Source organism: Staurois parvus, unplaced genomic scaffold (genome assembly GCF_062004578.1).
Source record: "Staurois parvus isolate SC_StPar_1 unplaced genomic scaffold, SC_StPar_1.0 ptg000155l, whole genome shotgun sequence".
In the NCBI taxonomy this organism is placed as follows: Eukaryota; Metazoa; Chordata; class Amphibia; order Anura; family Ranidae; genus Staurois; species Staurois parvus.
In genome coordinates this window covers 28,865,664-28,882,774 of record NW_028317951.1, presented here as the reverse complement: position 1 = coordinate 28,882,774, position 17,111 = coordinate 28,865,664, and the positions used below count along the sequence as shown (strand labels likewise).

The following is a 17,111-nucleotide window of genomic DNA, read 5'->3' as shown; positions in this document are numbered from 1 at the left end:
GTATATTGTATTACGGTTCTATTAGATACTAATTAGCGCTGCACTCATAATTTTTGAACCCACCAAAAGCACCTTCAGCAGAGGTGCTGAAGAGCCAAAAAGCCCTAGATGCACCTAAACATGTGTATACACATCTAAACAAACCTAAACGCTAGACACATCTAGCATGTGAGCGTAAGTGCATTCCAGTGTCTAGAATAAATTAATATTCTGGCAAAAAGAATGCATTACCACTCAAAAGCCAGGCATGTTCCTAAATCCATGTGCAATACACAGCTATGGGCATTTTTTAAAGCAGCTTTTTCCTGCATTCAGAGGGGCTTATTCAGTTGCCCTGTTTGCATAAGGCCTTAAGAGTAGGACATGATAAAGAATGCAGTAATGCCACAAAGTATGTAAACATCTAAGGGCTTGTAATGTTTCAGAAGACTAAACAAGCATTCTAGTATAACACTAATTGGCAAATCCACCTTACAATGGCATGGGACAATGATTATTCATAAAGGTGCTTCTTGGCATGCCAGCCTCCGTTAGCATGTTACCAGTCACCTACCTTATGTTTCCATATGCCACACATAAGTTTTCCCAATTACCCATTCCAGCTGTGGCCTCACTGGCATCAGTGAAATCACTTGTTATAATATAGCCAGTACACGTTCACCCAGTTCCATTCCACAATCATTACATAGTTAAGTAAACTTACTGAGGTCTGCTCAGTGAAAGGGTGGGCCCTCCATTATCCTGAGCACCTGGCCGTCAATCATCCTCTAATGCATCCCTCAGATGGGTCCAGTTGTGCAGTAGGCTTAAGCAGGCAATAAATGGTTTGAATCTCAGTCAGTTCAACAGGGACAGGCTGAGATTCGATCCATATGTGGGCAGCTGATTGTACCCAAGTCAATCCATTTGTCAATTTGGGTACAACCAGCATGTTGGATTTCTAGCATGTGATTATTGCCAGCAGCTATAGCCACTAGCAATAATCATTGTGTTCTCTTGGCAGGGACTGCTCCCTATTCCCCTCCACCTGGAGAACATAATAGCTCCACGGGAGGGATTCCCCCACCATCATTGTCTGTGTCGATGACAAAATCAATTGATTTTCTTTCCAGCAGACCTTGGTTGCAGGAAAGAAAATCGCCTTATCTATAGCCTGCCTTACTCTACACCCACCCCTATATTTTATATGGAAGCTCAGAGACAATTATTAAATCCTACAACACTATTTCCTGTCACTTCCTGGAACTACCTTGGGACCTTGAGGGCCCATTCACACTATGAACTGAATGAGAATCACACAGGAATGCTGTGCAGTTCCTGTGCAATTCACATGCAGTTCTGTGTACTGTGATGAATGGGCTGAAATGCTTGCACTACTTTTAGAAATGCACTGCAACCATGCATTTGCGACCTATGTTTTGGGTGTTGTTAACTTTGCAGTAACACCCGCTGCAGAATGCAAGGTCAGTATGATTGGGAAACTGGCACAGAATGTGGTTTTCTTGCACTACATTCTAGCAAGAATGGGCCCTAACGCAGTCAGGTTAAAAAAAAGTCATCAGCTATAAATACTGTAGCTGCTGATTTTTAATAAAAGCACACTTACAGTCCAGGGATGTCCTCTCCTGGGTTGGTTCTTTGAGAAGGTGATTCCAGCAAAAGTGGGAGCAGGTACCTGAGAAAACTAGGTACCTGCTCCCTCCCCCCTCCAAAAAAAGTTTAAAAAAAACAAGAAGAGGGGTGGGGGAGGAGGACATAAAGCGGAACGTCCCCTTTAGGGTGAAGTTCTGCTTTAACATAAAATGTTTCCACTCCCAGATTTGGGAAAGGGGAACCTGAGGTGACATAAATATTTTTCATCTCGATCTTACAGAAACAACACATTTTCTGTCTCTGCTTGAGCTCAATCTTTCAAGATGTTTGAAGTTTTAAAGGGAGGTTATGCTAACTCTGCATGTTGCAGCATATAGAAGTTTGTACAAAGAAGCCTTGGTGGATTAATAATATAGTAATAAGAGCAGATGTTATTTTACCACAATTAATGTTTTTCTCCAAATGCTTCTACCACGCTTGGAAAAAAAATATACTTTTAGCTGACTTTGCCCAGTTTTTTGAGATATAAAAGAACTGCTGCAATTTTGATGTTGCAAAAGTTAAATTGTTTTATTAACCAAAAATAAATGTGTAATGGTAGGTCAGCTTTTGGACATACGTGTATTTTAGCATTCTATTTCCAGTTTAGCTGTCATCTCAAAATAAGTCTAAATCAAAAAGCATTAAAATGGAGCACTAGACATTTGTTTTAGTAAATAGAGGGGTAAAGGAGAGTTCATCTGACAGGACACGCACATGAACTTTAATGGCATCCCAATCTTAGTCCGTAGGGTTCAATGTTGAGTTGAATAAATATTAGCAGCTGACAAGAGCAGACCTGCCATAAAAGACGGTATATTACGAATCCCATGCGGAGTAATAATTCACTATTATAGTAGATGCAATTATTTTTATTAAGATCACATGGATCATGAAAAGGTAGACATTGAAATCATGGTGAACACACTGTAAATCATGAAAGTAAAAATAAAAACAAAAAAACGTTCTGCGTTTTCACTTAGCTGCATGTATGGCAAAAGAAGCCAAACTTGAGTGGGCAAAGTCTGCTTCTGTATTAAGTATTCTTAATCTGTATCTTCTATCGTTAAAGGTATCAAAGTTTTTCCTTCAATTGTTCATCAATGTTTAGTGATGAAAACATGAATGGTAGGAATCCTGAAGAATAAATAAATGATGTATAAAAGGGTCCTAGAATAGTTGCTAGAAGCCTGTCATTAACTTGCATTTATCAAGATAAATCCTATTTGCAAATAGTATGGCTCCTAATGGAGGAATGTAACATGATAAACAATATTACCTTCTTAGCAATTCATCATCATCACTTGGATTGATTAAAGCGGATTCATAGTGTGTGGCCAATTTCAATCGGCCAATATTTCTTAAGTGAGATACTTTCAGTGGATAACAGTGATAATGGCTCTAAAACAAATAAACAATGTGATCTTAATAAAAATAATTGCATCCACTATAATAGTGAATTATTACTTCGCATGGGATTCATAATATACTGTCTTTTTTGGCAGGTCTGCTCTTGCCAGGTGCTAATATTTATTCATAAGCGGTTTGGTTTAAGAATCCACACCCTAATAGTGGTGCATAGGGGAAATGCATATTAATGGATGGACACACCCTGATTTATGGCACTTTTTCAATGTTCAATGTTGAGTTGGCCCACCCTTTGCAGCTATAAAAGGTTCAACTCTTCTGGGAAGGCTGTCCACAAGGTTTAGGAGTGTGTCTATGGGAATGTTTGACCATTCTTCAAGAATTTGTGAGGTCAGGCACTGATGTAGAACGAGAAGGCCTGGCTCACAGTTTCCACTCTAATTCATCCCAAAGGTGTTCAATTGGGTTGAGGTCAGGCCAATGAAGTTCCTCCACCCCAAACTCGCTCATCCAGGTCTTTATGGACCTTGCTTTGTGCACTGGTGTGCAGTCATGTTGGACCAGGAAGGGGCCATCCCCAAACTGTTCCCACAAAGTTGGGAGCATGAAATTGACAAAAATGTCTTGGTATGCTGACGCCTTAAGAGTTCACTTCACTTGAACTAAGGGGCCAAGCCCAACCCCTGAAAAACAAACCTGCATCGTAATCACCCTCTACCAAACTTTACACTTGGCACAAATCTTACCATGTCCCATCCATATATTCGTGTAACAAAGGGGAGGGAGTACACCACAAAAAAGATTTATAAAAAAAGCTTATATAAAAAATGGATTTTGCTCAATACCTCAACCCCAAATGAAAACTATTTATACCCAATAAACATAAATAAACTGTGTGTCTAGAAGAAATGTGATGCCACCAGATATCATTGACTTACAAATTCCATTTATTAGTTTAAAACCAAAACACACTAAACATATAAATGAACCCATTAAAAACAATTTAAGAGTCACTTCTAAGGACTAATTGAATATCTCCAACCCATATCTATACATATAATTACAATGTGCTCAAATCAAAACAATATAAATTATCAATTAAAGCTGAGAGCTCTCAGGAATAAAAGGACAGCTATAAGAGATAGAAAAAGATAGATAAAGTGGCCACAAAATAAACAGCATGCTGGCAAACATTCCCAAAGTCCATCCTCAAAATAGTTGGCAAGAAATATATTGGATACATTGTTGATAATGAAGATCCGATGATATATTGTGGACAGTAAGTAAGCCAGATTAATCCCAATGTTGCTTGTGCTTAGCATCACCTCAACTGTGACTGCATTTGAAATTCCATATATGGGTAAAGCTAGATAAATGTATTATAATCACAAATGTCCATACTGCAGGGAGCAACTGGATGTGGTCCAGAAGAGCTAACAAAACTTCTATAAAGGTGTTCTAATGATGTATGTTGGCACAAATTTATGGGGTTTATTTACTAAAGCTGGAGAGTGCAAAATCAGACTCACTTCTGCATAGAAACCAATCAGCTTCCAGGTTTCATTGCTAAAGCTTCATTGAACAAGCTGAGGTTAGAAGCTGATTGGTTTCTATGCAGAAGGGAGTCTGATTTTGGACTCTCCAGCTTTAGTAAATAAACCCCCATATGTCCGTCGACCTCGCACAACTGGCTGGTGTTGTAAAAGACATCAACATAAACTCTAACTTAGTTGATTAACAAATATACCATGTGTGTATCTCAGCCAAACTACAGATCAGAAGTTTTGGATAGAGTTTCAATGTAATAATAGTGGCCTTCTTATATCCATAATTCAATGCAGCTCAAATGTTGCCCCTCTTAATTAAGAGATTGGTATACTTCTCAGTCCATTAGATAGTCCAAAATTGGTCCCGACATGGCTGATTATCCGCCTAACAAGTTTCGCTGGACCCCCCCCCCCTGCATCAGAGGCATGTGGCAAACAAACTAACCAACCCTCTTAAAAGGCTTCAAGATGGCCACCAAAGGCTAACTGCACATGCTATAGCTATTGACTCTGCAAACAGTTGGCGAATTCTGTGCTCTGTGTGCTTAAGCATGCGCTGACCCCACTCTGTCATTTTACATGGAGTTGCTGTTGTTCCCAATTGCTTCCACTTTGTTATAATAACACAAACAGTTGACCTTGGAATATTTAGTAGCAAGGAATTTCACAGATGCATGTACCATTCACGGTACCACGTGTGACAGACGCGGCATCAGACCCCAGCCCTTCTCACCAACTTGTGACCGAATGACTAGCCAATCTAAAACCACGCTGCCACTTGCGTAACAATGCCACGCTCAGCTGCACCCTGCACAAAATTTTCCAGCTCACTGCACCACAATCTATGTGCCTGCAGCCTGAGAGCGATTGTTACTGGGTCAGGTTAATTATGCAATTAACCCTTCACACTGCCACCACCACCTTTTTACAGAGAAGGAGGAAACTCACAAATCTTAGCAGTAACACTATGAGGTTTGAGTCACCGCAGGCAGATGTATACAGAGGTTTTAAAACACAGTAGCACTCTTCAGAGACAGGGATTCTTAGTTTGCAGTAAAGAGCTTTAGAAACAGTTCAACACTTTTCAGAAAATAGGATTTGTTACTAAAAATGGTCAAAATGGTGCAATAAAAATATTTACAGAAAAAGATGTAGCCAGTATATATATATATAAATACAGAGAGCAATAACACAACAGAGAGATAACAGAAAGGAGTTTAGGGAGGTAGAATACTTGCCGAAGTCCTTGGTTTAAGCAGATTCAAGTGTCCTGAACAAAAGGGTACCTTTTCTCCCAAAGTTGGTTCCTGATGTTAAAAGGGAGAATCTCTTCTTCTTTCTCCAGGCATGACAGCCTATTTTCTAGGAACCCAGCAGGGTGTCTCCTTAAAGCAGAGAACCAATCGCCTCATTTGGGGAGGGGTGTTTAAGCGGGGACTCAGGCTATGACCAAATCCCTCCCCTGTTTATACCATGGTTAATAACCGTCCATAGGTACATGTAGCATCCTATCCACTGGTAGGATAATATGCAGAATCATCTGCTGAACATCCAGACAACAGATATGACATATCTGCCTGTGATGGTTAAAGAGATATCGCTTTCTGCTCTCGGGTAGACGCTATCTAGGGGTATAAGGTATCAGGTGACTTGTATTAAAATGTCCTATCTGAATCTATGCTTTGTTTTAGTGTACTCTGTTCCTGTCGGGAGTTATGAATTTGTATGAAAAAGTGATTTCAGTGGAATGTACGTTTTACTGCTACTTCCAGAATGCTTTTCATGTTCAGTGACTGACGGATTTATAGCTTTACGATCAGGCCAAAGCAAGGGTCTGACAGACTTCATGGAACCAGCGAATTGGGTTTACAACCATGAAGTGTATCCAGCTGTGCTCAATGCACTCCTGAACTCAGCACACACACAGATCACATGCCATTCAAAAAAAAGGGAGGGGGACTGATTTGGAGTGAGAATGACACAAGATGGTGGATCTTAGCAAAATGGTTGTCCGCGTCCATATCTGTGCGCACAATTGCTACGTCATGCTTGAATTCACTAATCTCCTGAGAGCTACCCTATCTTTCACAAATGTTTGTAGAGGCTGTCTGCATGCCTAGATGCTTGATTTTATACACCTGTGGCCATGGAGGTGATTGGAACACCTGAATCCAATGATTTGGAGAGGTGGCCCAAAACTTTTGGCAATATAGTGTATTTTGTTTATGTAAAATGAAGAAGGGTTGTATCTATTTGATGCCAATTTGGCTAGCGATATAAACCTTCTTATAACCCCTTATGCCCTAAATGTCAAGAGGCCTCTGGCTCCTATTTGCACCTGTTCTGCTCCTGCCCAAAGATACTGGAAGCAAATAGCCTTTTTGCATGATATCATGAGTGTAACTAGACCCTCCGCTATGCTGGATCCAAGCTGGGGTGCCTACCGTACAACAATATAAAGTAGAGATTAGAAAAACTTTTCCAAATAAGAAACTGATCTATGACCACATAAAATACAGGATATATGTAACAGTCATAATTTTCTACTTGCTGTCAATTAGATGCAGCTTCTACTTGATTTTTACCAGTGGCTCTTATGTGTTTGCATCCATTGTACTTCAGTGCCATATACTCATTTGTAATCTGTTATGTCTAAGGGTAATACTAAATTTCAAATATCCCTATTGTCATGGTCAGAGGTCAGGGTCAGAGACCAGTAGCTATAGCAGTAGAAAGGCTCTCACCAACCAGCAGGGTATGTAAACCAGCAAGTCACCCTGGCAGATGACATGGGCTCACCCGAGGTATGGGGTCTAAGCACTAACTGGTATTCACCACAGCTCATGATAGTGAAGATGAGTTTAGCTGCCTGTTAGAGCCAGGTCACGGTTCTTAGGATCACCCTACCAGGAAGTGAGCAAGCCAGGGTCCAGTAGCAGATATAGCAGGTAGGGATCAAGCAGAAGCGTAGTCAGTAAACAAGCCAAAGATTGAAACAAATGGTTGCAGTTTGGGATCAAGCTGAAGCGTAGTCAAGGAACAAGCTAAAGGGCAATAATGAGTGGTGGTGGAGATAAGCACAGCTGCAGGTACGCAAAGGAGCAAGATATCAGCTGTGGAGAGCACAATAATCTGGCAAACAGGAAGTGCAGAGATATGGTTTAAATCAGGAAGTTCACGGGAGGAGCAAAGAGTTCAAGGTTCATGGGAAACAAAAGATGAAGCAAGATTTTTTAAGAGATCAGGCAGGGAGCTGTCCAGCATCTCAGGTGGCATAGTGAGAGGAGGTACAGCCAGACACCACATAGGTAACAGATTCAGATATGGACCCTCACATCCATGTTTGAGATGGCACACAATATTTTTAGTTTGGGTTTTGGCAGTTTCTCGACCAACTAAAATCCAATTATATGGGCTTTGCTATACTTTGTTATTTCCTGCAGTCAGTCTATGATTAAGCCTTTCATTTTATTTGTCAGCAATTTGATAACTTTTCAGCTATCTATGTAATGTTCCTTCTGTGTATGCTATATTGTAGAGACCTCATCTCTACAATTAAAAAAATTGAGAAGGGTTAGAACTTCTGTTTTTATTGCTGTCTGTGTCCGCAGTTGGAAGATTTCACATCATATTTTGTCACAGTGACCACTAATGAAGATATGGACAATCTCCTAATGGGGATACAAACACCACTATAAACCTGTCAAAGATTTCAACCTTGCCACAATCTATCCAAAACTTTAGGGGCACTTGTGTTGTGCATGTGGTTATTAGGTCTGTTTTATGCTCCACCAAAGCCAATTTTGGATATTCTTTTTGAAGTGCATCTTGCATGAAAATACAAGGCTTGCAAACATCAGTGTAAATCCTCCGTATAGATAATGAGGCTACTCAAGTGCATTTGCTGAAATAAACTGAACAGGGAACATGTCTATTTACACATTTTTTTCACACAAGAGTCAATTGTGTCAATCTTGTGTGACCAGTTATAAATAGACAAATATGTAGTGGGTTTTGCAATGAATTAAGTCTCTAAGTTGTAATAAGAAAACATTCCCCTAGGGCTTCTCTGTAGGCATGAACGTGAGCTGTAATTATGTCACCAAAGGTAAATTTTGTGTTTAGTAGCAGCCTTTCTGGAGTTGGCTGTTATTTGATTTCTCAAACTTCTGGGAAGGACAATAATCCAAATACAGGAACAGGGGTAACGATTCTGGTAAATCCTGTCTGTTTGTTGAGTTCTGTTGCTGTTGTTTCTTGGACGCGATGCTTGAAAATTTTGGCAGTTAAATTATAATCATTAGTTGCACACGTTGAAATGGAAAGTCATTTTAATGATATTAAATTACAAACTGACATGTGTAGCAATCAAATATTGCATATCACGTTTAAACAGATCTAGAATTTTCCTTTAAATTCAGAAGAGAATTAGATTCTAACAAATATTACAAAATATTAAATAGTTAGATTAAGCTTCCTATGACTTATCCCAAGATTTGAATTAAGAGTAATCGTATTATTTTATATACTTACATTATGATGGACAAGGACATGTTAGCTTTGATGGCATTTAGGGCTTCTTCACACCATATAGATGCGTCCAAGCATGCAAGGTTTTTGCGCTTCCTGAAATCCCAGCTTCCAAATGCGTGGGAATACACAAAGAGTACAGCAGGGAAAGAATTCATTATAAATCGAAATTTAAATAATCAGCAGCTCCCCATTTATCAAAAAAGAAAGCAGAACTTTTAATTGATTGTTTTAAGTGATTTCAGTAGCTCCTAATTTTAAAGAAGCATCCTGCTTCTCCAATCTTACATACCTCCTAACTTTCTGCGATAGGAAAGAAGGACACCTTTTAGCCTAAGGTATGTAAGTAAAGGACACATCCCTGATGCTCCAGCTGTAATGTAAATTGTAAGGAATGAATACGCAGAAAATCCTGTCTTTTTACCACTCAGTCTCTTCATTAGGCAGGTCAAATAGTATATATATATATATACAGTCATGGCCGAAATTGTTGGCACCCTTGATATTTCTCCAGGAAATCATGTATTTCTCACGAAACGTATTGCATTAACACATGTTTTGCTATACACATGTTTATTCCCTTTGTGTGTATTGGGACAAAACAAAAAAAGGGAGGAAAGAAAGCAAATTCGACATAATGTCACACAAACCTCCAAAAATGGGCTGGACAAAAGTATTGGCACCCTTTCACAACTGCGGATAAATAAGAATGTTACAAGCATGTGATGCTCCTGTAAACTCACCTGGGGCAAGTAACAGGTGTGGGCAATATAGAAATCACACCTGAAAGCAGATAAAAAGGAGAGACGTTCACTTAACCTTTGCATTGTGTGTCTGTCTGTGCCACACTAAGCATGGACAACAGAAAGAGGAGACGAGAACTGTCTGAGGACCTGAGAACCAAAATTGTGGCAAAATATCAACAATCTCAAGGTTACAAGTCCATCTCCAGAGAACTAGATTTGCCTTTGTCCACAGTGCGCAACATTATCAAGAAGTTTGCAACCCATGGCACTGTAGCTAATCTCCCTGGTCGTGGACGGATGAGGAAAATTGATGAAAGATTGCAACGCAGAATAGTCCGGATGGTGGATAAGCAGCCCCAAACATGTTCCAAAGACATTCAAGCTGTCCTGCAGGCTCAGGGAGCATCAGTGTCAGCGCGAACTATCCGTCGACATTTAAATGAAATGAAACGCTATGGCAGGAGACCCAGGAGGACCCCACTGCTGACACAGAGACATAAAAAAGCAAGACTACAGTTTGCCAAAATGTACTTGAGTAAGCCAAAAGCCTTCTGGGAAAACGTCTTGTGGACAGATGAGACCAAGATAGAGCTTTTCGGTAAAGCACATCATTCTACTGTTTACCGAAAACGGAATGAGGCCTACAAAGAACAAAACACAGTACCTACGGTAAAATATGGTGGAGGTTCAATGATGTTTTGGGGTTGTTTTGCTGCCTCTGGCACTGGGTGCCTTGACTGTGTGCAAGGCATCATGAAATCTGAGGATTACCAAAGGATTTTGGGTCGCACTGTAGGGCCCAGTGTCAGAAAGCTGGGTTTGCGTCCAAGATCCTGGGTCTTCCAGCAGGACAATGACCCCAAACATACGTCAAAAAGCACTCAGAAATGGATGGCAAAGAAGCGCTGGAGAGTTCTGAAGTGGCCAGCAATGAGCCCAGATCTAAATCCCATTGAACACCTGTGGAGAGATCTTAAAATTGCTGTTGGGAAAAGGTGTCCTTCCAATAAGAGAGACCTGGAGCTGTTTGCAAAGGAAGAGTGGTCCAAAATTCCGGGTGAGAGGTGTCAGAAGCTTATTGATGGTTATAGGAAGCGACTGATTTCAGTTATGTTTTCCAAAGGGTGTGCAACCAAATATTAAGTTAAGGGTGCCAATACTTTTGTCCAGCCCATTTTTGGGGTTTTGTGTGACATTATGTCATATTTGCTTTTCTGCCTCTGTTTTATATTTGTTCCAATACATACAAAGGGAATAAACATGTGTATAGCAAAACATGTGTTAATGCAATACCTTTTTTGTGTGAAATACTTGATTTTCAGGAAAAATATCAAGGGTGCCAACAATTTCGGCCATGACTGTATATATATATATATATATATATATATAATAGTTTGGGGAAGTTAATAATAAATTGCTTAAGGAGGTCTTTATCTGTAGACCAAAAAGAGGAACAAATGAGGAGGAAAGAGGAACAGAGGGATTTTGTTTGAAATGAGGGACAGTCCCTTGAAATGAGAGACAGTTTTGGAGTTAGAATAATGGAAGGTAATTGCACAGGACTGACTTGATCTCTGAGGGACAACAAAAACACTCTACCGAATGTTACCCTCGGGAGCTGGGATCCTGTGCACTGGCCCAAGTGCCCCCAAGCTGCAGTAATAAAACACCATAGAAAGATGCTGGCTACTCTGTATCATTAATTACGACAAATCTTTATTGGCTACATAATAAGATACAGATAACATGCTAATGCATTTCCACTGAAGCCTTACTCGTAGCTTGTTTGAATGAACACTACACACACAATAAATGGAGCCCATCCTCCCCCCAAACAAATTGGAAGGGCAGGTAAGTATAATTAAAAACAATTAGACACCAGGATCCACTATATAGATATCAAAGTATACACAAAGAAAACACATTTAATACAAAATAACAACAAATAAAGAATAACAATCTCGATCTCTGCTTTTCCATAGCTAAAGCTTACTCTAGATGCACTGATGGATACTCAAGCTGCTTTCACAGACATTGGAGATAGCGTATCACGTGTGGAGCATCTTCTCAAGGAGCTGAAGCAGCTGGAAGAAAAAGGACAGGTAAATGACACACATATCACTGTTGGGATTCAACGCATGAGTATTAATCAATTTTTTCATATAAGAAAATGGACTTATCCTTAGAGAGAACTGTTCAAAGGAATAATATAATTTATAATTACTGCATTATCTTTATGTTTATTTTAATTTCTCGTTCTTTGGTTTTCCTCATAAAAACCTATATAATAATAAATATCTTGTGGATGAGACTAAGGCTCCATTTACACTAGTGCAATTTCAGATGTGACTCGAGTCCTACAGAATTGTATTAGAAATGCACCAAATTGGTTGGTGCTCCTTCACATTTTTATTATTATACAGGATTTATATAGCACCAACAGTTTGTACAGCTTTTTGCAATCTAAAGGAAGACAGTACAGTTACAATACAATAAAATACAAGAGAGGTAAGGGGGCCCAGCTCATAAGAGCTTACAATCTAATAGATCAATGCAACTCGATTTTGTAAAAAGCTCAAGTACTGCTTTACGATCAGGCCAAAGCAAGGGTCTGACAGACTTCATGGAACCAGCGAATTGGGTTTACAACCATGAAGTGTATCCAGCTGTGCCCAATGCACTCCTGAACTCAGCACACACACAGATCACATGCCATTCAAAAAAAAGGGAGGGGGACTGATTTGGAGTGAGAATGACACAAGATGGTGGATCTTAGCAAAATGGTTGTCCGCGTCCATATCTGTGCGCACAATTGCTACGTCATGCTTGAATTCACTAATCTCCTGAGAGCTACCCTATCTTTCACAAATGTTTGTAGAGGCTGTCTGCATGCCTAGATGCTTGATTTTATATACCTGTGGCCATGGAGGTGATTGGAACACCTGAATCCATTGATTTGGAGAGGTGGTCCAATACTTTTGGCAATATAGTGTATTTTGTTTACGTAAAATGAAGAAGGGTTGTATCTATTTGATGCCAATTTGGCTAGCGATATAAACCTTCTTATAACCCCTTATGCCCTAAATGTCAAAAGGACTCTGGCTCCTATTTGCACCTGTTCTGCTTCTGCCCAAAGATACTGGAAGCAAATAGCCTTTTTGCATGATATCATGAGTGTAACTAGACCCTCAGCTATGCTGGATCCAAGCTGGGGTGCCTACCGTACAACAATATAACGTAGAGATTAGAAAAACTTTTCCAAATAAGAAACTGATCTATGACCACATAAAATACAGGATATATGTAACAGTCATAATTTTCTACTTGCTGTCAATTAGATGCAGCTTCTACTTGATTTTTACCAGTGGCTCTTATGTGTTTGCATCCATTGTACTTCAGTGCCATATACTCATTTGTAATCTGTTATGTCTAAGGGTAATACTAAATTTCAAATATCCCTATTGTCATGGTCAGAGGTCAGGGTCAGAGACCAGTAGCTATAGCAGTAGAAAGGCTCTCACCAACCAGCAGGGTATGTAAACCAGCAAGTCACCCTGGCAGATGACATGGGCTCACCCGAGGTATGGGGTCTAAGCACTAACTGGTATTCACCACAGCTCATGATAGTGAAGATGAGTTTAGCTGCCTGTTAGAGCCAGGTCACGGTTCTTAGGATCGCTCTACCAGGAAGTGAGCAAGCCAGGGTCCAGTAGCAGATATAGCAGGTAGGGATCAAGCAGAAGCGTAGTCAGTAAACAAGCCAAAGACTGAAACAAATGGTTGCAGTTTGGGATCAAGCTGAAGCGTAGTCAAGGAACAAGCCAAAGGTCAATAATGAGTGGTGGTGGAGATAAGCACAGCTGCAGGTACGCAAAGGAGCAAGGTATCAGCTGTGGAGAGCACAATAATCTGGCAAACAGGAAGTGCAGAGATATGGTTTAAATCAGGAAGTTCATGGGAGGAGCAAAGAGTTCAAGGTTCATGAGAAACAAAAGATGAAGCAAGATTATTTAAGAGATCAGGCAGGGAGCTGTCCAGCATCTCAGGTGGCATAGTGAGAGGAGGTACAGCCAGACACCACATAGGTAACAGATTCAGATATGGACCCTCACTTCCATGTTTGAGATGGCACACAATATTTTTAGTTTAGGTTTTGGCAGTTTCTCGACCAACTAAAATCCAATTATATGGGCTTTGCTATACTTTGTTATTTCCTGCAGTCAGTCTATGATTAAGCCTTTCATTTTATTTGTCAGCAATTTGATAACTTTTCAGCTATCTATGTAATGTTCCTTCTGTGTATGCTATATTGTAGAGACCTCATCTCTACAATTAAAAAAATTGAGAAGGGTTAGAACTTCTGTTTTTATTGCTGTCTGTGTCCGCAGTTGGAAGATTTCACATCATATTTTGTCACAGTGACCACTAATGAAGATATGGACAATCTCCTAATGGGGATACAAACACCACTATAAACCTAGTAATAATAATAATAGTTTGGGGAAGTTAATAATAAATTGCTTAAGGAGGTCTTTATCTATAGACCAAAAAGAGGAACAAATGAGGAGGAAAGAGGAACAGAGGGATTTTGTTTGAAATGAGGGACAGTCCCTTGAATGAGAGACAGTTTTGGAGTTAGAATAATGGAAGGTAATTGCACAGGACTGACTTGATCTCTGAGGGACAACAAAAACACTCTACCGAATGTTACCCTCGGGAGCTGGCCCAGCTCATAAGAGCTTACAATCTAATAGATCAATGCAACTCGATTTTGTAAAAAGCTCCTGTACTACTTTGGTGCGTTTCCTGCATGATTTTGGCTCCAAAGAATATGAAATCCACACCCTAATTGCATTCAAGTTGCACTACATAATCACACAGAAAATCAGATCAAAACCAGATTGCAGCAGTGTGGACCCAGTCTAAGGGGTTGATTTTCTAAAGGCAAATAGAATGTTCATTTTTGCAAGGAATTTTTTCCCAGAGCTTAGCTAAAATTTCACTTTGCAAAGAATACCCAATTGCATGCATAAAAAATTAAAAGATGCAGCCCTTTTGCTTGCTCATGACTGGATGATGGAAGTCAGCAGAGCTTCACCTCATTTGTAATGCTTTATGGAAGATTCCCATGCAAAATGAACAATCTATTTACCTTAAGAAAAGTAACTACTAACTTTGTAGTGGCTAATCTTAGGATGTATATATTTGTATTGCAGAATTTTCTCAAAAAAGGCACTTTTGATATAGAAAATAAACGTTTACTGATTGACACATCTGATGCTAGTTATCTTCATCGTGTTTTTCCAGTCATCTGTATTTATCTTTGTATTATTTTTTATCCTTAGATTGTGCTCCCCTTCAGGGTTAGGGACTGATGTGAATGTACAAAATGTATGTAAAGCGCTGCGTAAATTGATGGCGCTATATAAGTACCTAAAAAAAATAAATCCAGTGTAGCTATAGTACATCACTATAAATTGGGGGAATGTAGGCCTAAAGTGGGTGGAGGCACAGGTTTCTATGAACCATCTGTTGTTCAGCAAAGTACCCTGCAAAGAATGATGGGCTTTGCTGCAGACAGCTCCCAGGTTGATGTCCTCAAATACACTCAGAGTGGCAACAGCTGACAGCAGACAGAAAGGAAGGGTGGTAGAAAACCAACAGGCAAAGATATAGTCAAACAGTCAAAAGGTTGGGGAAGGCAGATAACAAGCATCCTCCAGAAAAAAGGCAGACATCATAAACAGGTATCAGAACAGGAACAAGGATCACGAGTGCAAGAGCTTGAGAACAGATACTCAGAGAGCTCTTTGCATCAGGCAACTCCCAAGTGCGCTAAGCAGATTTAATTACATTTTCTGGATGTGACCTCAGGGGAAGAGCCCAGCAGCACTTCTCTCTAGGAACCAGCAGTAGAAGTGCTAAAATATCTGACCATATGGGTGGAAAAAGATCTATGGCATGTTCCTGGAGTTGCATGGATGAAAAGGATTCAAGCATTGAACTTAGGTGTGAAACAGAAATATGATGCTGCAGAGACTCTGCTGACACATGAACAGCTAGAGACAGTGACACAAGTTCCAGAGGCTGCAAAACTATTATTGAGAATATAATTTCAAGACCTTTGTTCTTCTACAGCAGCAAATCAACATTATACTAGCTATGGAAATAGTTATAGCATCATATTGTGCAATGCTTCACAGGGAATAGTCTTTAGGAACATATTAAATAATTTGGCCATACCGTCAAAGCACTTACTGCCTAATAGATATAAAAGATGCCACGCACAAATGGATAAAATACTATCAGTATGAAAATGAATCAAAATATTTAATATATTGAAATATAAAAACATGTCACATAAGGGTGCAAGGTTGCACTAGGGGGAAATACAGTGTAACAGTGACAGTAAAAGTTCCAAACAAGTGCAAATCCGTGCGTCAGGTGCATGTGGAAAAAGGGGGGTAAATTGCACTAACCAGATAGCGCAAATTATAGCGCTTTTGAGTAATCAAGACAACTCCTGGTCATCATCCATCTGAGGTCAAACAGGGTACATCTGGGAAAAAACGTCTGCTCACATCCTCTACTCCACTCACACTCTTCGGATCTAATGGAAGGTTCCATTCCACTCTTACGCACCCAATGATAAGCACTTAAAGGGATCCACCTTAGTGGCTCAAAATAAATGAGCCAGAGAAGAAAGTGCTCATATAGTGCAGTAAGTTTTATTAGATCAGCAGCAAAATCATACATATGAACAAAATAGACTCACATCTGGACCATGAAGCAGCTGTGGTATGCATGCATGTAAACACAGATATCCAAGATGGCCACCGGCCTTCCTCGTGGCTTAGGCAGTCTAATCTCACTGGCTTGGCTATTCTCTAATGCATTTTGTGCACTTGCACGTTCTCAAAGGGGGAGTTCCAGAGGTTCCAGAGGCTGCAAAGCTATTATTGAGAATATAATTTCAAGACATTTGTTCTTCTAAAGCAGCAAATAAACATTATACTGGCTATGAAAATAGTTATAGCATCATATTGTGCAATGCTTCACAGGGAATAGTCTTTAGGAACATATTAAATAATTTGGCCATACCGTCAAAGCACTTACTGCCTAATGTCCTTACCATGGTCTATTTGGTCCAGTGTACCTGAGTTTGGGAGGATAAAGTGGTGCATGCAGTTTATATACCCCACTATACCCCACTGTATCCCATAAAGGCAGCAGTGCTATGCAGTGTACCATAAAAAAGTATCATAATACTGATAGTAGATGCCTTACT

At 39.8% G+C, this 17,111-nt stretch overlaps 1 protein-coding gene across 7 annotated transcripts in view; it reads left to right on the top strand.

Annotated features, from left to right (window-relative positions):
* The window catches only part of MCF2L2 (MCF.2 cell line derived transforming sequence-like 2), a 371,113-nt gene that overhangs the window by 143,072 nt on the left and 210,930 nt on the right, over positions 1–17,111 (top strand). For all 7 annotated transcript variants that reach the window (XM_089675584.1, XM_089675583.1, XM_089675586.1 and 4 more), the window contains exon 10: positions 11,806–11,925. In XM_089675584.1, coding sequence (XP_089531710.1) covers positions 11,806–11,925 — 120 coding nt within the window. The remainder of the gene's footprint in view (positions 1–11,805; positions 11,926–17,111) is intronic.